The following is a 26,263-nucleotide window of genomic DNA, read 5'->3' on the forward strand; positions in this document are numbered from 1 at the left end:
GAATTTCTATTAAACAACCACCTAAGAAGCAATAAATTTGAGTTTGCCCAAGTTAAAATTGAACTTCGAGAAGCTTCTGGCTGGATCTAAATGAGTAGAGCAAACTTAAAACATGTGGATCCGAAATGAATCAAAGTTATCAATGTTGAATGATGCAGAGGGCCAAGTAAAGATGAAGAACTTTATACTACTGATCAATATTTATATGTATTTATGGTCTTTTTTGGAGAAGCTAATACCAAACATATACAGGAATCCACACTGGATAGTCGAAAATATATTCATCTGATATTACTAAGTCTCATTCTGCAGTTTCTTCCCTTCAAATGCATTGTGTTGTGACTACAATACAACAGCATTAGTCGCATGGATGGAATTATTAAATTCCAAGGTACATTAATATTGCACCAATTATCTAGAACACAAACACAACTAACCAGGGAGTTAATTATTGCCTCAGTTAATTTGGTCTGCTAGATGAAGATATCTAGGACAATTTATCCATTTGACTGGTTGAGAATATATATTATGCATGCAAGAATAGGAGAGATTTTTTTTCGGGAGAAATAATTACCTTTTGCACCTGGTGAATCAGTATATAGTACATCAGTGTAGATGTCATGAAAGCAGTTAATTAATTTATAATACATGTCACGTTTCAATTAGCCTTAGCTAACTGATGTAGCAGAACCAGATCTAAAATACAAAAGAAGAAGAAGAAGAAGAATTTGGTAAGAAGATTCCATCCGGAGATCGATACTCTTAACATTATCGTTGATTTTAGTCCTAATTAATATGCACGTACTGCAGAATTAATTCATTCAAATTATTACATAAAATTAAAGATAATTACGAATGCAAACTATTACAAAGAAAATAAAGTAAAATCAGTTGTGTCGACCTTAAAAAAAGTGATCGAGCTATAGGACTAGCTGTAGCTAATAATACATGTTATCACAAAAGACCAATTTAATAGAATTTATGTTGCCGCAAATAATTAATAATCGTGAAAAGGCAATCTTTTTATTTGCTTTTGAATTGATGCTTCTTAGCCACTAAAATACCCAAGAATCAAACAACATGAGAATCATATATAGTTAAACCAACCGCCGAATTAGTTCTAACCAATAGATACTCTTCCCATTAATTGCCAAAAAAAAAAAGAAAAGAAAAAGTCTCATCCAATGGATCTCAAAACTTAATAGTTTCCACCTATTATACACAACTTTTGCGTGCTTATGTTGGACTCTCCACACGGTCAACCATATTGTGCGTAGAACTCTCCAGAGGAGGCAGTGCGCTTTGGATGAAACTATAAGCATGCTAAAGTAGGGCGAATTAATCAAATCTCCTAATTGTAATTAAGCACTTAGAAAGCCATCCATATTAGAAGATAAGTACAAGAAATAAGAGAGAGAGAGAGAAGAGAGAGAAGAGTATAGAGTAGATCATGTTTGTTGTGAAGTAGGTGATGTAGACCCACCACCCTCTCTAATGGCGTCGCATGTCGTTCCTCACTTCTTGTTAACGGTGGTTGTGAGCCGCTAAACCCCCTCTCTCAAACCCCGCGAACCCGTCAAACCCATGCCACTTCCCACACGAAACCCACTTTTCTCTCTCTCTCTCTCTCTCTCTCTCTCTCTCTCTCTCCCCCCTACCACCCCACCTTTTCCTCCCTCATATATACTACGTACAGTCCCCTTAGTCGAACAAATTAACCCAACACTACGCAGAAACCAAAAGCCATGGTCGCCATGATGAGAATCATTGGTGGTGGTGGTAGTAGTACTAGTAGTAGTACTACAAGTACTAGGGTTGGTGGGGGGGAGAGATACGCCGAGGGCCGTTCGATCGTGGCGGAGCTCGAGGGGGGGCTCCTGAGGGACCCCGACCCCTTCCCCTACTTCATGCTCGTGGCCTTCGAGGTCTCGGGCCTCGCGCGCTTCGCGGCGCTGCTGCTCCTGTGGCCGGCGCTCCGGGCGCTCCGGGCGCTGGGCATGGGCGCGGCGGCGCTGCGGCTCGCGGCGTTCGCGGCCGTGGCCGGGGCGCGCGCGGCGGAGGTGGAGGCGGTGGCGCGCGCCGTGCTCCCCAAGTTCTACATGGACGACGTGGACATGGCCGCGTGGGGCGTCTTCAGCTCCTGCGGCGGCGGAGAAGGGCGGGGGAGGAAGAAGAGGAGGGTGGTGGTGACGACGTGGCCGCGGGTGATGGTGGAGAGGTTCGCGAGGGAGCACCTCGGCGCGGACGAGGTGGTCGGGGCCGAGCTCGACGTGAACCGCTTCGGGTACGCGACCGGGTTGGTCCGACCGCTGGAGCCCGGCTCGGTTCGGGGCCGGGTCAGGGAGCTCTTTAAGGAGGAGGAGGAGGAGGAAGCCCCCGACGTGGGCCTGGGTCGACCGGGTTCGGCTAATAATTCATTCTTATCTCTATGCAAGGTGCGTTTGTGAGCCATTTTCACGTCCCCATCAATTACAGAAATGCATGGTACACAACAGCTTTGTATATATATAGAGTCACGAGAAGTATATTCTTTTTTTGTGGTATTAAGTTAGTTATTCTCTTCCTTTTTTCCCCTTAAAAACATCATTGCTATTTATTAGCCGCTGTTCATACTTCATTGAAAATTTATGTAATTATTATTTGCACTCCTTGAAAAAAAAAGGAAAAGGGTGCGTGAATAGGATAAAACTATTTTTACAGATGGAACAAAGTTGGAATGTATTTTCAAAGTTAGATCCACCATCTACAATTGCACTAAGATTTAATTTGGTATTAAGTCTATCCGACGTTATTAGATAAAATAAAATTAATGTAAAAATATATAAGGTTATACTTCTACGTTCTTTAATGAAATCGTAGAAAATATATCGTAACTCGATTTATTGCGATATGCGAACGCAATATTATATACGGGAACAAATAAAGTATTTTTCTATCTTATTTTTTCACCGTACGTAATGTAATTTTCACGTAATTTTAAACGAAGCCTAATGTGTTAATTTGGAAGCTTTGAATTATATTTCAAAATTTCTCATAGCAAAAGAATCGCCTTTTTTTTTTTTTGTTTTTTACTGCATTTATTAAACTCTTTTCCTGATAGAGCTGTATCTGCAAGCATAAATAAATAAAATGTAGGTCAAATAGTATGCATGCACTAAATCAAATATTAATCGTTGAGCCGTTTTGTTCCGATGAAGCAGGAACAGTGTTATCCGCCGTTCACCGGTGGCAACCGCGACGACGCCCACCAACAAATCCGGCCTCTACCGGTGATCTTTCACGACGGCCGCCTGGTGCCCCGCCCCACCCCGCTGACATCCCTCATAATCCTCCTCTGGATCCCCCTCGGTGCCATCGTCGCCTTCGTCCGCATCGCCGTCGGCCTCCTCGTCCCACTCTGGATCATTCCGCACATCGCCCCAATCTTCGGCGGCGCCGTCATCATCCGCGGTCGCCGTCCCCCTCCTCCTCTGCACCCTTCCTCCTCCTCCTCCGCGCCCTCTTCGTCCTCCGGTGTGCTCTTCGTTTGCACCCACCGCACCCTCATGGACCCGGTGGTCCTCGCCACGGTGCTCGGCCGCAGAGTTCCCGCACTCACCTACTCCATCTCCCGCCTCTCGGAGCTCCTCTCCCCCATCCCCACCGTGCGGCTCACCCGCGACCGCAACGTCGACGCCGAGCGCATCAAGGCCGAGCTCGCCAAGGGCGACCTCGTGGCGTGCCCCGANGGAGCTCCTCTCCCCCATCCCCACCGTGCGGCTCACCCGCGACCGCAACGTCGACGCCGAGCGCATCAAGGCCGAGCTCGCCAAGGGCGACCTCGCCGCGAGCCCTTCCTGCTCCGGTTCAGCGCGCTCTTCGCCGAGCTCACCGACCGGATCGTCCCCGTCGCCATGAACTACCGCGTCGGCTTCTTCCACCCCACCACCGCCAGGGGTTGGAAGGCCATGGACCCCATCTTCTTCTTCATGAACCCGCGCCCCATCTACGAGGTCACCTTCCTCAGCCAGCTGCCCGCCGAGGCCACCTGCTCCGCCGGCAAGAGCCCGCACGACGTCGCCAACTACGTGCAGCGCATCCTCGCGGCCACGCTCGGCTTCGAGTGCACCAACTTCACCCGCAAGGACAAGTACCGGGTGCTCGCCGGGAACGACGGCACCGTCAGCATGAACGCCGTGAATGCGGTGGCGCCGTGGGCCCGGCGGGTGAAGGAGGTGCTCGGGTTTCTGCTGCACTAGCTAGCTAGCTGGTGTTCATGTGAACAACAATTTTACGGGAAGCTCGGGGCACCGTGAGACAGTCTAATCCACCGTCCACACTTTTAAGTTGACCATCTTTGCGGAGAGGCAGGCTTTTCGTATGATTCTTGTTCGAGTGGCAAAGGAGTTGATGAGTGGGTTTTTCATTTACAATGCTAGCTACAAGTTCAATTCGTGTAGATATAAAGCGGATTATTATTGTTTATGATGATTCATTTCTTACAGTATTTTTTTTTTTTTTTGAGAAAACAGGAATGTACCCTATTTGTGATTTCTTACAGCAATAACTGGCTCGATTAATTATGTAGTCAAGGTGTATATATGCATGGTCTCTACGAGATATTTACTGGCATGCATCTTACTTTTATAGATAATTACGTACATGTATATCATCCCACAATATTTTTTTTAAAAAAGGAAAAACCAGCTGTTTATATATCAATTCCTAATTCTCTTGTGCTCTTCAGTATGCTCTATTTCTTACATTTGTGCATCTTCGAAAACAAGAGTCAATACCAAGCTTCGTTATATAATTCAGTGTCCAAATGGAAATCTAATTAAACACAGATTGAGAATCACGACCGTAAATAATAGCATGAGCTAGATGTATGAATATAAAATTCTGATGAATCAAAAGTTAAAGAAATCTCAATCTTTTTTTTGAAAAAAAAATACTTAGGGGCCATTTCCAAATGGCTGGGGAGCCTTATGCATTTTTACCTGAACTATTTTTTCAAGAGCGCGTAGAATATGAACTTGCTAAGAGTTTTTATATTTAATTAATCTTTTTATTAACTAATATTATTTGCAGAGTTTGAGGACATATTTAAATTCTAAAAATATGTCAAGAATTGATGGGGTTCAAACCCACGCCCCTTTCGATCGATCAGTATCTCAAACTGGCACCTCGGACCAACTCGGGTCATGTCGACACACTGAAAAAAAAAAAAAAAAAAGAAAAAAAAAAAAAAGAAAAAAGGAGAGAGAGAAAAACAAAAGTGCTACAGTAGTAAAGAAAAAAAAAAAAGAAAGATTGTACAGCAGGCGGAGGCTTATGTTTGAAAGAATCAATCAAATCACGCACATTGTGTTACGTGACACAGTAATTAAGAAGTGTAATCTTGCACAGTGTGGTTTTATTATAATTATAAAACAATGTTGTGTTCATTTTTTATGTACTTTTTATGCAATATAAAGATATTTAATAGGATATTGTTATTGCACTGTGGAATTGCTAAGCCAATTAAAAAGGATATTTTGTACAAAGGAATGATCGAGAAGTGGACGAGAGCTGCCCCATGCACGGTTGGTGGACACCACACGGAGACCACCGCGTGGAGAATTAATACGTAGATAATTTATGATCCCTTTAATTACCAGCTGATTCTATTTGTACGCGCATGTTTCTAAGCAGGAGTGTCCAAACTCGTGTCGTCCATCCATGACTACTTTAATACTCTCGAAAGTGCCATTAATTGTTTACCCTTTACAAGTGGCTCGTGGCATGGGACGTAAATAATTTTAAATATAGGGACAAATTAATTAGTTACTTTGAATATGAGAGGAGCGTATCTCAGAACTCTATCCATCTAAAAATTTAATTAAATTTTGTAAATTTTTGTAAAAAATATATAAATGTGCGAAAAATAGACTCTCGAACGAACAACGCGCATGTTGAGTTTGGTATTGCTCTTGTACTTATCGTCGTCGGCATACTGAGAGGTACAGCCAGCCATCTGGATTCTGGAAGGATCCATGCATGCATGGGGTTGTGGTTCTTCCGTACAGCGGTGATGAGACTGGAACCAGCAGATTTGATGTTGATAGCTGACAAAGTGAGCGGGGCGGATCACAGTAAGCATTCTTTTCATCACCTCCCATTTTAATTTGAGTTTATGCATGGTACTGCTTAAAAAGGCACTATGATAATTCTCCTCCAGTGCCCTTAATTTAAGATACTAAGTAGAATTTCCAAATTTAAGTTGAGAGTTATCCAATCTGCTTTATAATTTTACTTTCAGCAGAAGTACTTTAATTGTAAGTTGTTGACTAAGTCATAGTGTAGACCTCCTTTTTGGTTTGCGCACTTTGCTCTGGTTGCTTTAATTTTCAAATTAATTCATTCCCTCTTTATAGAAATTTTAAAAAAACCCGAAAAAAAAGGAAATTTAATTCCTCTTCCCCTGGTAATAAATCTTCTTCTTCTTCTTCTTCTTCTTCTTCTTCTTCTCAGCATTAAACGGCGATTTGCAAGGAACCTACTCCACACCTTCGCACTCATGGCGACAGTGATGCTTCTCTCCTCCACTCGCTTTCCACAGTATCCCATCTCCATCTCCAGCCCCTCCCAAATTTAAAAAAAACTAATTTGAATGATTAATAATTAATTATATTAAATTCCAATTGATTTACTCAGTCTCCCACTACCCCACTTCATTTATATCCCTATCCCCTCATTTCATATTTATAGATATACAACACGCACACGCACCCAATTATACTTTCTCAAAAAGAGATCAAACACCAACCATGGCATCCTTCTCCTCCTCCAAAGCTAGTCTCTTTAATCTCCTTTTCCTGTGTTCTCTTCTATATCAAGTGGTAAGTGTTGTTTGTGTAAGAGCACCGACTACTGCAGAGCCAAAACCGCTGCTTTTCGCACTGCGAGCCCAAAAGGTAGCGTCTTTATCCCTCCCGCGCCCACCCAACAAGCTCCGGTTCCGCCACAACATCTCCCTTACCGTTACCCTCTCTGCTGGGAACCCGCCTCAGAACGTCTCCATGGTGCTCGACACGGGGAGCGAGCTCTCATGGCTCCTCTGCAGCAGCGGCTCCTCTTCCTCCACGAATCCCCTCGCCTTCGAACCCCGCTCCTCCACCTCGTTCTCTCCCATCCCCTGCTCCTCGCCCACGTGCCGCGCCCAGGCGCGCGACCCCCGCGCCCCGGCCGCGTGCGACGCGGGGGGCCGGGTCTGCGACGTGTCGGTCTCCTACGCCGACGGGTCCTCCTCCGAGGGCGCCCTCGCCTCCGACCTCTTCCGCCTCGGCGACGCCGCCGCTCCCCTGCGCACCGTCTTCGGATGCATGAGCTCCGCGTCCTCCTCCTCCTCCTCCGCCGCCGCTGCGGCGACGACGACGACGACGACGGGGATGCTGGGCATGGACAGGGGAGCCCTCTCGTTCGTGACCCAGTCGGGGACGCGGCGCTTCTCCTACTGCATCTCCGACCGCGACGCCGCGGGGGTCCTCCTCCTCGGCCGCTCCCCGCTCCCGCTCCCGCTCAACTACACCCCTCTGTCCCGGCCCCCGCCGCTCCCGCTCCCCTACTTCGACCGCGCCGCCTACTCCGTCCGCCTCCTCGGGATCCGCGTCGGCGGCGCGCTCCTCCCCCTCCCGGCGTCGGCGCTGGCCCCGGACCACACGGGCGCGGGGCAGACCATGGTGGACTCGGGCACCCAGTTCACCTTCCTCCTCGGCGACGCCTACGCGGCGCTCAGGGCCGAGTTCCTCCGCCGGACGCGGGGGGTCCTCCGGCCCCTGGACTACGCGTTCGAAGGCGCGTTCGACCTCTGCTTTCGGACGCCGGAGGGTGCGGCGGCGCCGGCGACGCGGCGGTTGCCGGCGGTGGCGCTGGAGCTGGAGGGGGCGGAGGTGGCGGTGGAGGGGGAGAGGCTGCTGTACGAGGTGGGGAACGGCGTTCGGTGCCTCACGTTTGGGAACGCGGATTTGGCGGGCATCTCCGCGTTCGTGATCGGGCACCACCACCAGCAGAATCTGTGGGTCGAGTACGATCTCGACAACGCCCGCCTCGGGTTCGCCCCGGTCCGCTGCGACCTCGCGACCCAGAGGCTCGGTCTGCTTCTCTAATAATTAATTAATAATNATGCAAGATAATTTTGTGAATTTTTGTGAAAATAAACTATCTTAGTACTAACTTGGCGAAGGTTTTCTTCTTTGCTTGTGAAAACTTTCGTGGTAAATATGGTAAATATGTTTGACCTTTTCTTTTAATTTCGGATTTGGGTCAAGTGAGCACTTAGACTTCTCTACCTAGTATTTTAATGTAATTTTTAAAAGAGTCTGCTTTAGTGCTTTAGAAAGAATGATTTCAAAAGTTTAAAGGTGTTTCTAATATGCTCTTTTTCTATAATTATATTATAAAGGTAAACTTCAAATATCATTACTGTAATTTTGTACTTTTTCACTTTAGTATCATATTATTTAAAGTGTATTAATTTGTGCTCTGTGCTTTTCTTTTTTTCTCTTTTTGTTAGTACCTCCATTAACCTTTTTTTTGAATTATATATAAAAAACGTCAAATACCAACCTATAGTTTATCGAATATTCATTTTAATACCCTTTAGTTTTAACTTTATCTATTAATTTAACAAAAAAATTAGTAGAGTGGATAAAAAATAAAAATAAAAATTATAGAGTACGACAGTGATATACTTTAAATTATAATATATTAAAGTGAAAAAAAGTGCGGAACTACATAGGTGATACTTAAAGTTTTTTCTATTATAAATTATAAAGTAAATCACACTGACGTATACGTGATCGCATGCTTTTTATTGGTATCAGCTTGGACTTTGGTCAACTGCTCCAACTATCATCTTATGTATTACACTGAGGCAGCCTATGTGGTTGTTCTGCTTCTTTGGCTTTAGCATTTTCTATGATAGTTTCAGTCTTTACAGTATGGAAAGACAAAAGAGTGAAAGCGTTTTTAAATTTAAACTCTTTAAGTCACCACACTCCTAGGTTTGCATATATTATGCTTATCCATTGTATTCTCTTAAAACTTTTGAAACAATTAATGTTAATTTTGCATTCTTTTAAAACTTCCTAAACAATTAATGTCTATTTAACTGACTATTATGATTCTCTATGTATTGGTACTAAATTCTAAATTCGAAAACCTAAACTTCCAACCTCAACCTAAATCCAAAAAAATCATCTCGCGCGTGCTAAAAAAGAAAATAAAAAATTGTTAGATTAGTAATATTGAAATAATAATTAAACAGATAACAAGGCAATTAATTCTAAGGCTAAATTACGCTTTTTAATAAAACGGCGAGGCGCCGTCGTTATTAACGGCGCCAGTGCATCCGTCACCTGCTGACCGTGTCTATTTCCTGAAATGCCCCTTGCATTATCCTTTATACCCATCCACTCCCCTCCTGCCCCGACCTCCCCCTCCTCCTCCACCTCCACCTCCACCTCCACGCCACGATCGAAACCCTAGATCCGGGATCGGAGGGGGGCGCGAGGTGGGAGGGATGAGTTCCCAACCCGGCTACGTCACGCTCCCGATCCTCACCGTGCTCGCCGCGATCGGGTACTTGTACTACACGACTGTGTTCGTGGTGATCGGGGAGTGGCTGGGGATCGCCACCGCGGCGGGGCTCGCCAACGCCGCCGCGTTCACCGCGCTCGCCGCCGCGTCCCTCGTCACCTACGCCATGGCCGTGTTCACCGACCCCGGCCGTGTCCCCGCCTCCTTCGTCCCCGACGTCGAGGATCCCGATAGTCCCATCCACGAGATCAAGAGAAAGGTACGAGTGCTGGGGATTTCACTTTTAGAGTTTTTGATTTCCTCAGTATTCACTAGGAATTCGCTATGTGCGTTGTGAAATTTCACTTGTTTGGGTAGCATTAATGATGGGTTTGTAGATTGATGCCTTAATGGGATATAAAGTTGATTCCTCTGAAGTTAACTATATATATAAGCTTCATGTGCCTGATTTGGTAGAATAACAGATGAGTAAAACAGATCTAGTGAGGGAAAAATGTTGGGATAAACTAGTTTTTGATCCATAGATGTGCCTTTTATATCAATGGATTCATTAAGCGATTTTGAGAGGAAATATGTGGAAATAGCCAAAAGGCAATCTGCAAAACTTTAGTCAGAATTTGACATTGGCTTTGCTATTGTTTGAGACGATATAGTGCGTGTGCGTTGTTGTGCTCTAGGATTTTACTGAAGTGCTTAAACAATATAATAGGAGATTGGATCTGGAGTTGCATGCGACAAACTTGTGCATGTATGAGTTTACGTCGTTGACCTTCATCTAAAGTGTGATCAATTAGATGGCATCATGGGCTGAAAGCACCATTCGATCTCCTCGTCCCTTTTCTCCTCCTTCCTCCTTTGCTTTGTTGTCCTTTTGCAGTTCAATGTTATGGCATTTGGATTAGATCGGCGAAGTAACTATCAACTGAAATCCCCTGTTTATATAACTAGGATTTAGTCTGAGCAGACGATCTAGGAATTTGGGCTTTAAGATGTCTATCAAGAGACTCATGAATCTGATGGGTGAATGTAATAGATCTTCCTTATATTCTTTTATCTGGTCATTCCCAGTGTTAGTTCCTCTATCAAGTCTAAGTGGGGCAATTTATATGGATGAATAAATAGCTATTCTATAATAGTAAATGTTCCACTATCATACCAAATACCTTCGGAATTTGGGATTTTCATCTAGAAATAGGCATAGCAATTATCTACCAGGCTAGCACTATATATAAGGGTAGCTATTTTCTTGAGGCAGGATGTAGTAGTGCTTTTCCCGTGGGCCGCCTGCTATTCTAGCCAATTCCCCCTGCACATCAACCAAACGTAGTAAAAGTTGCACTTGGAAGCTCGGATCCTCATGAGGTCTATATATTCTAATCTGTAAGACAGAAATCTCGAACTAAAGGTGTCTATATGTTACAAAAGAATTCTTTAGGAAATATATCCTTGTGAAGTTAAAGCTTGTTCTCCCCTCTGATTCCTGATGGTGTCATGGTATTCTGCAGGGTGGAGATTTGAGATATTGTCAGAAATGTTCTCATTATAAGCCTCCGCGTGCACATCACTGCCGTGTTTGCAAAAGATGTGTTCTTAGAATGGTACTTGCAGATGCTCTTAAGATTTCCTTCTGTTGTTTTCTATCTCAGAAATTATTTATCATTTCGGTTGTGGCCAATTGTCCTGCACAGGATCACCACTGTATCTGGATAAACAATTGTGTTGGCCATGAAAACTACAAGATCTTCCTCGTTTTCGTGTTTTATGCCGTGATTGCCTGCATCTACTCAATGGTACTCTAATTTATCAAATAAATTAGTGGTACTGGTTTTTCTCAAGCTTCAATAGAAGGATTCACAATATTGTTTCAGGTCTTGCTTCTTGGAAGTGCTTCTCAAAACCTCCAAAAGGATCAGCAGCCAAGCGGTGATTCTTCTAGAACATCAATTGTAAGTAATAATAAATTTTCATTTTCTTATGCATTAACATTGACAATTGAAAGATTTGGTTATCTTGACAGATTGTCTGCGGTGTTCTGCTTTGTCCGTTGACTTTGGCATTAACAATTCTTTTAGGATGGCATATTTACCTCATCTTGCAGAACAAGACAACAATAGAGGTCTGGAAGATCTTTTTTATTAATTTAGAAATTGAATAGGGCACTTTAAGTATTTTTTTCTGTTTTGTGCTTTGCAGTACCATGAAGGAGTGAGAGCAATGTGGTTGGCAGAAAAAGTAGGCAACGTCTATCGACATCCATATAACCTTGGTGTCTATGAAAACCTTGTTTCAGTAAGAGGACTATTTTTTTTTTGTAGTTTACATGTTTATAGAAGTCTTTCTTTCAGTTGGCTATTTAGCCTATTCTTGCTATTTATGCCTGCAAACAAGTCACTTAAGAGAAAACGAGCAATTCTACTTATTAAGGTTTGAGTTAGCTACTGACCGTCCCTAGAGCAAGTGGCAAAGGGCTTGGTGGTTGGTACCCGAGACCCAAGTTCGAATTCTAGTTGATTCACATTTCCAGTTAAGTTTATTTTCTAAATGAAATAAACGAAGCGAGTAGCGTGTTACCTATCTCTCTCTCTCTCAAAAGAAAAAAAAAAAAGGTTTGAGTTAGCTGTTGTCTCATGCCATTTAGCCTGTCATTGGCAAAAACGGAAAAATAATTAGATTCTTGTAGATATGCTGCATATGAGGTTATGCTTCTTCATCCTGTATATTGCCATGAAAACCCAAATAACATTTCCCTTTTCTGCATGCAGGTATTAGGGCCAAACATATTCTGTTGGGTCTGCCCAATATCAAAGAACATAGGCTCTGGTCTCCGGTTCCGCACTTCATACGACATTCCACTATCTACTCCACCACTGTGAGGTGATCAAAAAGCATATACATGTAGATTAGGTCATTACTGAGGCTCGGTTCATGGCAATTTTTTGGAGAATTCTCTAATCTGCCTCCTGTGTACTGTGACATGTGCATTGTTCGACTCAGCCATTAAGAAGGCCATGATGCAAAAGAATGCTTATTTAATGGTCTAGAAAGGAAGCTTCAGCTGTAAAACACTATTGTGACAGGGCAAGGAGCACTTCAAGTGTGAGAAACAGGGGCAAAGAGCACTTCAAGTGTGAGAAACAACTTAGAGATGTGCCCCTTTTGGGAGTTGTAACTAAGAAGCTCTTCAAATTCAAGCCGTTGTAGTACACAATGTTAGGTCAGTTTTATGAAGTCGTCTGGTGGTGTATAATGTGAATGCAAAGTTAATCGTTCCCCCTCTCTTCATTCTTAATTGACAAATTAAATCTGGGACAAAAAAGTCGACTTATTATCTGATTTGATTGATGACATTATCGTACAACTTGGTTGGGTTCACCGAAAATATTGAGTTATTGAGTGATGCATGTAAGATGTATATTTTGCACCAACCATTAAAACACTCGCAAACTCTGAAATGTTCTTTTTGAGCGAGACAAAACCAGAGACTTGAAAAGGATTGCCAATGGGGCAGACGAGCTGCAGCATCAGTGACCAAGGCAGCCTTGTCGCGCCCTTGGCACTGGAGATTTTTTGCTCGTTGAAATACGTTCACTGGGTATTTCTGTAGATACTGCGAAACCCTGTCGGCAAGAGCATCTACATGTGATAAATGAATGCTACAAAATTTGATATGAAATGTCTCTTCACTATCTCGTGACTAAAATGTGATTGCCACCGCCCACCCCCCGACCAAGCTAAACACACTACCAACCAGGATCAACTAGTAATAGCGACTCCAAAATCGAAATAAAAAACACCACTGCGCCAGAACTTACGACTAGAATCAGAACTTATAACTAGAATCTCCAAACAAATTTAACAAATTTACGATTACTAGGGGAAAAGAATTTCATAAATGATCTCGACGACCGAACAATTTCAAAGGAGCGTAATGATTCACTATACCAATTTTCACACCCCACTTACCAGAATCACACATTTTGTATAATGTTATCAGATACAGTTTCACTCCTTTCCCTCTTTACAGTTTTTTCACTGACAGTATAAGGCAGGAAGAAATGACAAGTTCGCTACAATGTCTGTATTATTGCATGTTTCTGTAATATCCACTAAATTTGATAGCAAACAAAACCTAAAGTGGTCTACTTTGCCTTCCCTTTGCCCTTCCCTTGGTGCTTTTTTGCCTCCATCTTGGCTTGTACACGGGCAGCGGCGGCGGCTTTTGCTTCCCCTCTCTTCTTCTTTTCTTCTTCCTTGGTTGCTGCAGCAGTCTCTCTTTGTTTCCTCAATTCCCTGGTTGACCAGAAAAAAATGTCAAGACATGCACTTGCTTAAGCGAGCATGCTCCAGAAAAACATAGTACGCAATTGGCCAGTTCCATGCAGGTAAACTTAATGATACATAATCATCAGCTGTCCTAAGTTATTCTCAAGATTTATTATCATTTTCCTCAAGCAGTTTACAGTTACTCTTCCTTAAATTTTCTAAATTCATTTGCAGCTAGAGATGAGGTACAACTTAATGATATACAATCATCAATCATCCTGAGTTATTCTCATGATTTATTATCATTTTCCTCGAAAATTTCACAGTTGCTCTTCCTCGAATTTTCCAAATTCATCAGCAGCTAGAAATGTAGGAATCGAAGTTGATGCCTTTCTGATCTTCATCAGAAGCGAATAATGGATTACGAAAAGAAAATATTGCAGAGAAGAGAGCATTCATATATAAATCAGAGCCTTACTCAAGCCTGGCCTTTTCAACTGAAACACTACTGACACTGGCACCTTTCCTGGGCCTGCACGCTACTAACTCAACCTCAAAGACGAGTGTTGCACTGAAATCAGAGTAACTATCAGTTCTAGTCTCTAAATTAATGTATAAGTTGCTAAAAGAAAACTGCAAGTATCTAGGATTACAACTAAAATAGCAAGAAACTACTTTGGTGGTATCTCTGGAGGAGAACCAACACTTCCATAAGCATACTCTGGCTTGCACCTTACTTTCGCGACCTCCCCAACCTTTTAAGAATCCAAGACACATTAGCTACATTTTTAATTGCATACCTCTGTTGATAATTAAAAGGAATAACCAGTCCACAATATTTTTTTTCTACCTTCATTGTTTTTAATGCAATATCCCAAGCCTTGATAACCTCGCCCTTCCCCAGTTCAAATGTAAAAATACTATTGTCTTCATGGGTTGTATCAAATACTTCGCCAGTTTCAGCAAGGGTGCCTTCATAATGAACTGTCAAAGGACATGAAAAAAGCAAGATGAAATAGTGGAATGGTAAAAAGGAAAGGTAAAAATGTGCAGATGGCCCCTAAACTATTCCAGAATTTTGATTCGGCTCCTGAACTTTAAACTTAAAGACTTTGCCCCAAAACTTTCTCATATAGTGCAATTCCATCCCTGTCAGCTACAAGATATCTAACAACCCACAAAGTTTTCCTATAAATTGGCTTCTAAGAAGGACAGACAGGAGGGCATTGCTTCCCTATAAATTGGCTTCTTTAAACTCTTTTTCAAGTCTAATGAATCTAGGACGTCATATTACAGAAGGGATAAAATGGTCATTTTACAGGAAAAACTGCCTTTTTTTTTTCTACAGTTAGGGATGGACTACCATTGCATTTAATCAAAAAAAAAAAAGACTGCAAATTGTTGGCAGTTATAATACGCATTGATGTGGTACGAGAGCTCTAATGACTATAGGTAGGTCCATACAAAAGATTCATTATTACTAGTAGCAGATTGAAAAGAAAAGAGCTGACTGTTTATTGTGCATATAAATACGACTTGATTGTCACATTCCATGTAATTTTGCATGTTATTTTGAACAGTTTATGAACACTACTTTTCCATGCAATCGCATTATAACTAGTAAAATAAACAGGAAAATCAGAATATAACAGGTATTCCCCATCATTAGAGTTTCTCTCATCAACAATTTCTCGGTTGGACATGAAATGGCCAATTCAATCCTAAAATTGTTTTGTTTTTGAAGTTATGAGACAGATGTTTCATCACCATTTACAACTCAAATTGCATTCATTACAGTTCAAAAGAAAGTTTCAGATCCATATTATAACCGTTTTGTGCTTGCAAAGAAAAAACAATGATTATAGAACATAGAATGCTTTAAATACCATCGATAAAGGGAACATTCTCTGATGGCATGATGGCATCATCTTTGGCTTTACGAATAACTGTCTTAAGAACGCCTCCATCTCCAGTTAAATCTATTTCTTCAGCCATGGTTGCCAACGTCTAGAATGCTGTTTAAGTAGCAACTGAAAGACAGTAAGATAAATAAGGTCAGGCAAGGACCTCAAAATGAGCATGGCAATTCAACCAACTAGTGTCACTACCACTTTATATAGTGTTATGATACATATGATCCATATCTAACGATTAAAAACAACAAGCTCTTTAGGTCCATGATTTTGTTATATTTGAGAGTAAGAGTTGTATTACGACACCGAGATAGCATATAGCATATATGTGCAACAAAACGACAAAAATTCAAGTGTGAATCTAAAAGATGTGTTCATCTTATCATATGCCTTTACTAAGAAGAACCTAAAAGAGGAAAGATCAACCAATTAAACTACATCAAGAGGCATGTGGTTGAAAACGAAAAAAGAACAGAAGGGAACCGTGACAATCACCAGCAGAGCACATAATGACTAAAATCTTTAGAAAAGCCACATGAAGGGCATTTGCACGTACAATTCATTCAATAAACAACCCATTTAACTTACAACCACTCTATTGAAATGGCGAATCTCAAAGCCTATAGGAAAGGTATCAATGGAAGCTGCACACTTCTATTTCTTATTGTAATATTATGGCATTCTAAACAAACCTGATATATACAAATAAAGTAGGACCAGAATTATAGAGAACCTTTTTGCGGATCTATCTAAGTTAAACACCTTCACATTCAAAAATTTCAAACCTCATTTACTGTATATGAATTTTGCCAAGTGGGATCAATGCAAAAGCACGTTCGCACAACATTTCCCACTATTCAAACACATCAAGTTACCATGTAGCAAATGCTTAAAAGACAACAACAATAAGAACAACAACAGCAACAACAATGAACCAATAGAACTACATAAATTCACAAAATAGAGAACAAAATCTTAGTTTCGTCTGCTGAATTCAGGTGATTAGACTAAAAATACACTTAATCTGAATAAGATGAGCGTCGATTTACTTGTGAATTATGGTGGAACGTAGAGAGATGATCAAATAGCATTCAAAACATGTTATGGATAGCGCAAACTCAAATCGAGATCCTAGTTAGATCAACCTATAGCAGATGAAATGGAATGCTACAGATCGAAGAAAACTAGAGAAACTTGGAATTTAAATAGCGATTGAGGCGGAGAAACTGGGGGACGTGAGATCTACCTGATCTGAGGAGGAAGAGGAGACTCCGAGATCGATCGATCGCTCCTTCTCATCCCCTCTCGTGGCACACTCTTCAAACCCTAGTGAGATCGAGCTCTCTCTCTCTCTCTCTCTCTCTCTCTCTCTCTCTATCCCCTCCTTTGTGGGCCTTGATGGGCTACGTCACAATGATGGACTGGGCCACGATAAACACATCTTTTCTTGTAGGAGAACCCACTAGCCCATTTGGCCCGTTCGGGGAACCAAACAATCTCAAAAAGGCCCGGTCCAAAACAAAAGCCCACAATTCAAGCCCAATACCAAGCCCAATCTCCATTGGGCTCTGTTTAGGCTCACTTCAAATTGTCACACACATTTGTACTCGTATCAAGTTACATGGAAAATTAGTTGAAGATTCGAGTCCAATAACAGCAAAAAAACCAGTATAGTTTCTCAATCTCTAACTCTCATATCGTCAACAAATTGTAATTATCATTCACAGAAAAATTATATATTATTATTCACTAGCGAAAAAATGAAAGACATACATTTTGCTAACGAAAATCAGGGAAAAACTAATACAGCAAGATACTTACAGTTTTATCAGTAAAAAAAAAAAAAATTATAGATTCCGGGTGAGACTCACTTGGAAACTTTTTTGGGGTATATTTTGAAGCCCGGCCCTAGCCTAATGTTCTAATTTAGAGAGACAAGCCCGGCCCAATAGAGTTTCGGCCTGGCGAGTCTGGTTTAGCCCCAAGCCAGGTTCCGCCCGTAATTTATTTGTTGACTTCTCCAAACGACTGACGTGGAAAATCATTCAATCGGCTAATATTAATAACTTGTTGGATCTTTAACTCGAGTATATTAATAACTTGTTGTCCCATTATCTTTTTTTTTTTTAATCCCTTTCTGCTCGTGAGCGATAAGACCTCCGTTAAGAACCAAACTAATATACTATTCGATAAGCACAGAACTCGAACTCTATTTTCATTTGGTAATGCACATAACTCGAACTCTATTTTCATTTGGTAATACGTATACTGAAATTCGAATTCGTGACTTTATAAACTGCGGCAGACATAATAAGAAATCGAGTTTACTATGCACATGAATCTTCACTTCTTCTCACACTTTTTTTTTTTTTTTTTCCTTATCTTTTTCCCACACTACCATGGCATTGTTGTGATCCCAAGTTTCAAAATATTTCAAATCATGCAAACAATGACAGCATATGAAGACAACCGCATACGTCAAAAGTGACAAGAGATCCTATTTAAGTCACCATTTACCACCCTGAACCAAGTTGTCCTCTTTGGACCTTCTCATTGGATCCAAACATCATGACCAGTAGAGCCTCATTGGATTCAAATTACGGTCCTGTATGGTGTACAATTCAATGTATGTAATATCATATCTTGCTAGTCCTTTCACGAAGTACTATAATTAAAATTTGTCCTCAAGCTTCATCAAATCGAATCAATTTAAATTTAAAAAAAGATAAAATGCTATTATCTTTTTTAACATCACTTTTAATTTTTTTCAGTGACATAATTATTTCGCATAGTATAACTGTCCCGGGGTCAATAACTCTACGATATTATAACAAGTGTAAAGTATCCCATAAATGGAAAATAAACATTTGATTCAACTGAGGAGAATATTTCGCAAATATGCATGTCATCTCCATTTGCGATCGAAAGAGAATATCCCACCAAAAATGGTAGCAACTTCAATGCTACAACCAACGAACACATCGATCGATCCCTAGCTACTAACACTAGCACCACAAAAGCTAAGCTGCTGTATATACAAAAAAGAAAAAGAAAAAAGGAGATCCACCCTTTCTTGTCCATGGACGGCGAAGAGGTCGTCAAAAGTCAAAACTCCATCTCTCGGGGAGAAGAGAAGGGAAGGGCGTTTTGGAAACTACGAGGCGGGTGGAGGGGGGCCGCTCAGGGGTAATCTCGCCAACAAATGAGCATGGTGACGCACCGGCGCGCGATGTAGAACCGGGCCCGTTGCTCCTTGACGAGGCGCGCGCACCGGTTCAAGAAGGACCGGCCCGGGCCCCGACCTCTCCCTCGGCCTTTATCCGTCGCCGCCCCGCTCCTGCTCCCCTTCTTCGAGAGCTTCAGCTTCTCCTCCACGAACAGCTCCATTACCGCTTCTCCCAGAAGCGCTTTTCGCTTTGGGCTTTTGGCTTTGGGCTTCAGCTGCTTCTCTAGTAGTAGTAGTAGTAGTAGTAGTAGTAGTAGTACGTAGTAGTAGTAGTAGTAGTAGTAGCGGAGAAAGGGAACGGTGGTGAGAGGAGGAGGAGGAGGAGGAGGAGGAGGGGGGTGAAGAGGAGAGTTTGGGGGAGTTATTTATAGGGAAAACTTCAAAAATCCCCCCCTGTAGTTTCGTAGTTTCTCACTTTGCCCCCTTATGATTTACAATGTATCAATTTACCCTTTTATAGTTTCTTTTTTCTCTTTTTCTTATCAATTTCTTTTTTTAAAAAAATCAGTGATAAAGTTAAAATTAAAGGATACTAAAGTGAATATTTGATGGGTATCTGAAGTTTTTTGTATATATAATTTAATAAAATATTAACGAAAAAACTACCGAAAAGATAAAAATATAATCATAGAGAAGCAATTTGATACATTTTAAATCACAGAAGAGTAAAGTGAAAAACTACAAAACCACATGAGAAATTTTTAAAGTTTTTCCTTATTTATGCTTACATAATGACNTATATAGCGGTTGGGGGGGGGGAGTGTACATGTGTTGGTGGTGAGCACTGTAGCTGTTGGGGATCAGTTGGGTCCGCATTGTCGCGACTCGAAATGCCGGATTTTCTTTTTTCCTTTTTTTTTCATGTGTAGTTTAATAAAAGATTAATTGCATACAGATATCTCTAAATATATCGAATAGTATATATATTTCTACATAATTTAATTTTTTTTATATTTACTTTTACAAAAATTTTTAAATATTTTTAAATATATCCGTGCTCTTAGGATCGGTTAAAAGAATACACTTAACTATAGGTATAATACTTCATCCTTATTGGTGAATAAGGTAAATTAGTTTTTTTTTACTTATTTTATATTATTTGTGATACCAAAAAAAATAATAGTAATAATTTTTAAAAATTTTTTAAAAAATATTTTTGTATAATTCTAACCATTGAAATTTTTGAAAAGATATATTTATGATGACAAAAATATCATTTCATTTATCTTATAAATCAGAAGGATAAATATAAATATTATTGGACTTTTGTAGCAATAGATATAAAAAGTTGAATTTTGTAAAAATTTTTTTACTGTTTAATATATTTATAGAAAACTTACGAAATTAACCCTTTAATAAACCTGTTCTCTCACACCAACGGCCACCATGATTCGTTTTTTGAATTTTCTATTTCCCTTTTTGTTTTTTTAATAATGTTGTCTTCATGCGCACAGTCATAGGACTAATTTTATATCAGTTTTTTATTTGATTATTTTTTTAAAAAATAATATAATATTAGATCAAATTTTATGTTTCCTCCCTTCCAAGTCTTCAAATTTTCAAATGCATATTTAAATAGTCAATCTCTAATAAATCTTTTAAAATTTTATTCTGCTAGCCAATCGATCATTAGATTAGCTAAAAGTTAAAATTTAGATAAATGATTAATAAAAGTAGTTTTGAATAGAAAAGAGGCCAATCCAAACATAATAAACGACGAATTTGAGTGATGTGCTGAATCATCTGAAATTTTAATTTTAATGAATTATCTGAAAATATGGACCAATTTTAATCTATTTCACACAAAATGACTCACCTTTGCCCCAATGTATCATTTTCATGGTTTATAGACCAAAGCTAAATCCAAATTATTTTTTTTTTTTTTCAGGTACCCTATCTATGAGCTCAGGCGAAAATTAGATTTACATGGGGTTTTAGTATCCTACTCCTTGGAGGTGGGAGTTTGCAAAATAACCACTTTACAGGGTTACATGTTTACAAAGATTCGGTACGAACATTTGTGAGCCGTAGGATACATCTTAAATTGGGTCTTCTCCAGCCCCGAGGTATGCAGTAAAAAAAGATATATTTTTTTCCTGATAAAGAGGTGAAAAAACTTTTGAGTCCCAAATCTTTAGATTACACTGCAAATAACAGTACAGCGAGAGAGAGAGAGAGAGTAAATTATTACGTGCAACAAGTGTATGCTTCGAAAGTCACTTATTGATATGTAATATCTGGAAGAGTCATTTTATGAAAGATCAAAACTTTCATAATCTAATTATTTGGACACCAAATAAGACAAATTTGAAAGCTAGAATATCTTATTCAGTTTTTTTTAAAAAAAAACTTATTCAAAAATATTATTAATTCAATTAATAAGAAGTATTCTTAGAGGTTTAGAATGAAATATCATATTAGAATTTCAAACCTTTTTTTTATAATACAATAAATTACCACGCAGTTGAAATATGCTGGTCTATTAATTCATGAATAGTATAAGATATTTAAAAAAACAAAACTCAAACTCTTATTGAAAAATCCGCATATGAAATAAGTTATTTTTGAATAACTTATTCTAATATCCTAAAACAAGATCTCAATAAATTAGATATACGTAATTTTAGTAAAAGTTTTACGTTTTACATGTAATGAACTAATCCTAGTGATTTTTCACAATACTCGACACTCAGTGGCTGCATCTCCAAGTGCAGAAAAATTCTGCACACCTGATAATCTAGTCGCTATTGGTGGCAGGCATGCGGCAGCGGAATCGACCTGCGCAGAATCCACGCCGAAGGCGTGATGCACAAAGTGCACCAGGTGTATGCAATAATTTCTCCACTGCTTTTTTTTTTTTTTTTTTTTCTTTCAAACAAGCAGGACCAAGTGCCTATTCCAAGTGGAAAATTTTGGGTCAGCTTTTGCAAGGAGGACACTGTAGCACTGGGAGTAATACATGGTGGACCGGACCTCGATCGCTGAGACCAACCTGGCTACAGCCCATCGGGCCTCGTCTCGGCCCTGACACTTCACTGCCACCTTACAAAGATGCTATTGCCTAGACCCTGTTCATCCGTACATTTCATACGTTGTACTAATACCAAATAATCAATATTTACACCAAAAATAATTATATAGTGTAATAAGAAATTAGTGTTCAAAATTCCTTATTCCGTCTATTTAATCGCCTTTTCAGTTGGTGGTGTATGGAATTTGTCGATGCACCGGGCGTAGGGAATAATGCACGCGTAATGTGGTTCGGTCAAAAACAACAGGAAAAGCGATTGGGGGGGTGGGGGATCCGGGATCGGCGTTTGTGGTGGGGATCGCTCGCTCTTTGGCTCCGAACAGCGCATGTCCCGTACAAGGCGATCGTTGTGGGTGACAGGTGGCTCCTCTGTGCACGTTTGGGTTTTTGTCGTTTTCCGAGTAGTTACGGCGGTTGGGGAAGCGGGGGCCTCGCCCGTTTTGAACCCAGCCCGTGGCGAAACGCGCCGCGTTGGAAAATCGCTTTTGCGAAAGCGCGTTTGGGAAAGTCTCAAGCCCGGTCCATCCTTTTGGGGCCCAGGCTTAGTTTGTTTGAGTATTATGGGCCACATTAGGCCCAATAGGAGGCAAACCTTTGTTTATTCGTCGATTGTTTTTAATGATTGTTTTCTTCTTTTTTTTTTTCACACTGATAAGAGACTTTTTTTTATTTATGGTTTTTTTTTTTATAAGAGTAAGAAATTCATTTTAAACTTTTATCTTGAGAAATGTTGTGTTTTTTTTTATTTCTTTTATTTTTTTGGTATACGAACATTTTATTTACTATTATTCGCATTAATCTATTATACTTTAAATAATAAAAAATATATATAGTTGTGGGTCAGTGGTCAACGGGATGGGGATGCGATTTTTGACACTCAAAACGACAAAGACAATATCAAATAATGGCTAAGGTGGATTCATATTCTCCAAACTCATATATAATATTAAAAAATATATATATCCGCATATAATACAAGACAAGTATTTCAAAATAACAGTAAAAGAATAGGGGGAAAAAAAAACCATATTGAACTGTGCATGTGTTAAGTGGTCAAGTCGATACATCGAATGTTTAGTTAAATACAGTTAGTTTCATGTGCATTGAGCTCACAAATGCCTACAATATATATATATAGAGTAGGGTTAGAATACTTATAAAAGTATCATGGGGGTGATACTTGTGTGTTTTTAGCCCTTGGATGGAGAGATATGAGGTTGAGATGATGGTGGTAGCTGGTGGTAGTTGGAATAGTGTTTAATCCAAGAGCTATTAATAATCAAAAAGTAGATCCAATAGCTTAAAACCTAATAGCACCATGATGGTGATACCTGTAAAAGTATCATAACTCAACTATATATATATATATATATATATATATATATATATATATATATATATATAATATTAATCATATATATATATATATAATATATATAGCAGGGCTACTGTACTCTCAGAGCACGGAGGCCTCCGTGCTCCTGATCCGTTTTTGGATGCAGTGAGTTTCGATATCGTACGTCGTCCGTGTAACTTGATCTAGCGTTATTAAAGTTTCTAGAAAATAATTTTTGCGATTTTCGATATCATTACCTAGCAATCGAAAGAATTCAATATCAATAATTTTTAACGGCTGAAAATAAAAATCCTATAAAAATGGTGATATACGCTAAAATTTCGAATAGAAATATAATCTTGTTGTAGATAGTATAAAGAATTCATCAAAATTTCATCTGATTTGATACTTCATACACCGTTAAACTTGAAAACGGCAATTCAAACCATTAAAATTATGGATTTGAATCCTTCGATCACTAGTAAAATGATATCAAAAAATCGCAAAAATTATTTTCTAGAAACTTCAAATGCGCTAATCAAGTATAACGGAGGCGATCGTCGATTCGAAAATTTCATCATCGAAAATGGCTCAGGAGCACGAAGCCTCCGTGCTCCTGAGCACAGCAGCCTGCTCTCTCTCTCTCTCTCTCTCCTCTCTCTCTCCTCTCTCCTCTCTCTCTCTATATATATATATATATATATGAGTACGTCTCCCGTGCTTTCGAAAGTACGGAGGCTTCCGTACTTATAAATTATTTTCGATGATAGGACATCCGATTCGACGATTGGTTCCGTTACGCATAATCTATGCTATTGGAACTATTTAGAAACCAAATTTTATAATTTTTCGACATCATTTACTAAGCGATCATAGGGTCTCAAAAATGACTATTTTAACGGCCGATGTAGCACGTTTTTAAGTTCAACAGTGTATAAGTATCCAAATTACATGAAATTTTAATAGAAAATTCTACTTAACATCAAGAGTAAGAACAATACTTCCGATTTGAAATTTGAGTCCTTTATCACTGTTTTTTATGTGATTTTTATTTTCAGCCGTTCATTTTGAGGATACTTGTTTACTAGGCAAACGAAGTCAAAAAATTATAAAATTTAGTTTCTAAATAGTTCTAATAGTGCAGATCATGTTTAATGGAACCGATCGTCGAATCGGACGTTCCATTATCGAAAACAACTTACAAGTACGGAGACCTCCGTACTTTTGAAAGCATAGGAGCCTAACTCTATATATATACATATATATTAAGGAGATACATAGAAGGGACAAAACTCAAACATAATTGTGGACAGTGAAAAAGCTTATGTAGGCAGTAGTATGCTCATAATTCCATTGTCAGCAGCCATGTGCTTAGGAGAAAAGCTCTCTCTCAACAAGCTAACAAGCTGAAACGACCAGCATTTATATTTATTTGGAGAGAGATGTGCGGTTAGAATGATATGGGCTTCCTAGGGTTGAGTAGGTGGTTGGTTTAATAGTATGATTTAACGGGTAAAAATGATCAAAATGGTAGATCTAACGGCGGAAAATTTGGTAGCACCAAGTGCTTCGTGCTATTAATAGCATAGTAGCCGAACTCTCTCTCTCTCTCTCTCTCTCTCTCTCTCTCTCTCTCTCTCTATATATATATATATATATATATATATATATATATATGAGCTAGGCTGGTATACTATCGGTAACATTGAAGTCTCCGTGCTACTAAGTTATTTTTAATGATGCGGCTTCCAAATCGACGATCGGCTCAGTTAAACTTAATCTATACTATTAAAAGTATTTAAAAACTAAATTTTATGATTTTTCAACATCATTATGCAAATGATATCGAAAAATTACAAAATTTATTTTCTAAGTGCTTTAAATATTCTATATCAAGTTTAACAGAGCCGATCGTCGATTCGAAAGTCCCAACATCGAAAACGATTTGAAAACACGGAAGACTCCGTACTTCCAGAAACATACCGGCCCACTATATTATATATATATATATATATATATATATATATATATATATATTGATGTGGCATTGTTGACCAGTCAAAGATTTCTTATACATGTTCACGCCGAAGAGCTCCTTAGACTAAAAATATATATTAACATTGCTACGCGAACCGTCCATAGAGCAAGTGGCAAAGGGCTTGATGGTTGGTACCCGAGACCCAAGTTCGAATCCTAGTTGATTCACATTTCCAGCTAAGTTTATTTCTAAATGAAATAAACGAAGCGGGTAGCGTGCTACCTATCTCTCAAAAAAAAATATTGCTACGCGAATGCCTACACGAACTAAAAAGGTTCTCTTAAAATTTATTGATATACCAACAATCACGCATGATACATATATACCATACATTAGATTGGCTCGTCAACTCGGATAGAAGTTTTAAGACGAGCATTTTTCTGGAAAGGGTGCTCCAAAATCGCCGGTGGCACTTGCCTTGTCAACTGGAAAGCCATCTGCAAAAGCAAGAGAGAAGGTGGCTTAGGTATCAAGGACATGGAATCAATGAACACTGCTCTCTTGACCAAATGGTGGTGGCGCTTCGTCAACGAGCCAAAACTCCACTGGTGTAAACTGATCAGATCCCTCTGCTACGTCAGAAGAAGGCCACTGCACGAATGTAGGGCTTTCGCCCCTTACTCATAATGGTAGAAAGGTGTGGTTCGATGCCGCGAAATTTTCATCTGCGGCGTAACCTACGACCTAGGCAATGGCCAAAACATCAGAATGTGGTCCGATATTTGGATTGGAGAAACCCCCCTTCGGACCCTATTTCCGGACATTTTTACGGTTCTTACGCACAAGGAGGCCCGAATATCTCAATGCTGGAATGCAAATGGATGGAGATGGCGTTTCATCTGCCGTGGCTTCTCGACAGCTAATTCTGCTGAACGACGCACACGGCTAACGATGTTCA

At 40.0% G+C, this 26,263-nt stretch overlaps 4 protein-coding genes and 1 long non-coding RNA gene across 7 annotated transcripts; 3 read left to right on the forward strand and 2 right to left on the reverse strand.

Moving 5' to 3' along the window:
- Positions 998–1,576, reverse strand: LOC109727900. Its single transcript, XR_002220872.1, has 2 exons — positions 1,484–1,576; positions 998–1,312 (listed from the first exon to the last, which is right to left on the reverse strand). It is a non-coding gene; the product is annotated as an uncharacterized LOC109727900 (long non-coding RNA).
- Positions 1,319–4,590, forward strand: LOC109727899 (glycerol-3-phosphate acyltransferase 5-like). The gene is made up of 3 exons (XM_020258110.1): positions 1,319–2,435; positions 3,201–3,726; positions 3,811–4,590. The coding sequence occupies exons 1-3, from the start codon at positions 1,746–1,748 to the stop codon at positions 4,236–4,238; spliced, it is 1,644 nt and encodes a 547-aa protein (XP_020113699.1). The 5' UTR covers positions 1,319–1,745; the 3' UTR covers positions 4,239–4,590.
- On the forward strand, positions 3,520–8,135 carry LOC109727895 (aspartic proteinase PCS1). The gene is made up of 2 exons (XM_020258106.1): positions 3,520–3,524; positions 6,773–8,135. The coding sequence occupies exon 2, from the start codon at positions 6,789–6,791 to the stop codon at positions 8,124–8,126; it is 1,338 nt and encodes a 445-aa protein (XP_020113695.1). The 5' UTR covers positions 3,520–3,524; positions 6,773–6,788; the 3' UTR covers positions 8,127–8,135.
- On the forward strand, positions 9,436–12,937 carry LOC109728406 (probable protein S-acyltransferase 16). Of its 3 annotated transcripts, XM_020258801.1 has the most exons (8): positions 9,440–9,817; positions 11,064–11,156; positions 11,247–11,348; positions 11,427–11,504; positions 11,576–11,674; positions 11,752–11,847; positions 12,321–12,432; positions 12,553–12,937. In XM_020258801.1, exons 1-7 carry the CDS (start codon positions 9,542–9,544, stop codon positions 12,429–12,431), a joined length of 855 nt encoding a protein of 284 aa, XP_020114390.1. In that variant the 5' UTR covers positions 9,440–9,541; the 3' UTR covers position 12,432; positions 12,553–12,937. The 3 variants fall into 3 exon arrangements, 2 of the variants coding, with proteins under 2 accessions (XP_020114390.1, XP_020114389.1); XR_002220959.1 differs by lacking the exon at positions 12,553–12,937 and having other exon boundaries at positions 9,436–9,817; positions 11,427–11,481; positions 12,321–12,367; XM_020258800.1 differs by having other exon boundaries at positions 9,441–9,817; positions 12,321–12,937.
- On the reverse strand, positions 13,426–17,096 carry LOC109728402 (peptidyl-prolyl cis-trans isomerase FKBP20-1). The gene is made up of 6 exons (XM_020258795.1): positions 16,981–17,096; positions 15,708–15,851; positions 14,672–14,805; positions 14,497–14,576; positions 14,300–14,392; positions 13,426–13,848 (listed from the first exon to the last, which is right to left on the reverse strand). Exons 2-6 carry the CDS (start codon positions 15,814–15,816, stop codon positions 13,698–13,700), a joined length of 567 nt encoding a protein of 188 aa, XP_020114384.1. The 5' UTR covers positions 15,817–15,851; positions 16,981–17,096; the 3' UTR covers positions 13,426–13,697.

This window comes from Ananas comosus, linkage group 23 (genome assembly GCF_001540865.1).
Source record: "Ananas comosus cultivar F153 linkage group 23, ASM154086v1, whole genome shotgun sequence".
Lineage (NCBI taxonomy): Eukaryota > Viridiplantae > Streptophyta > Magnoliopsida > Poales > Bromeliaceae > Ananas > Ananas comosus.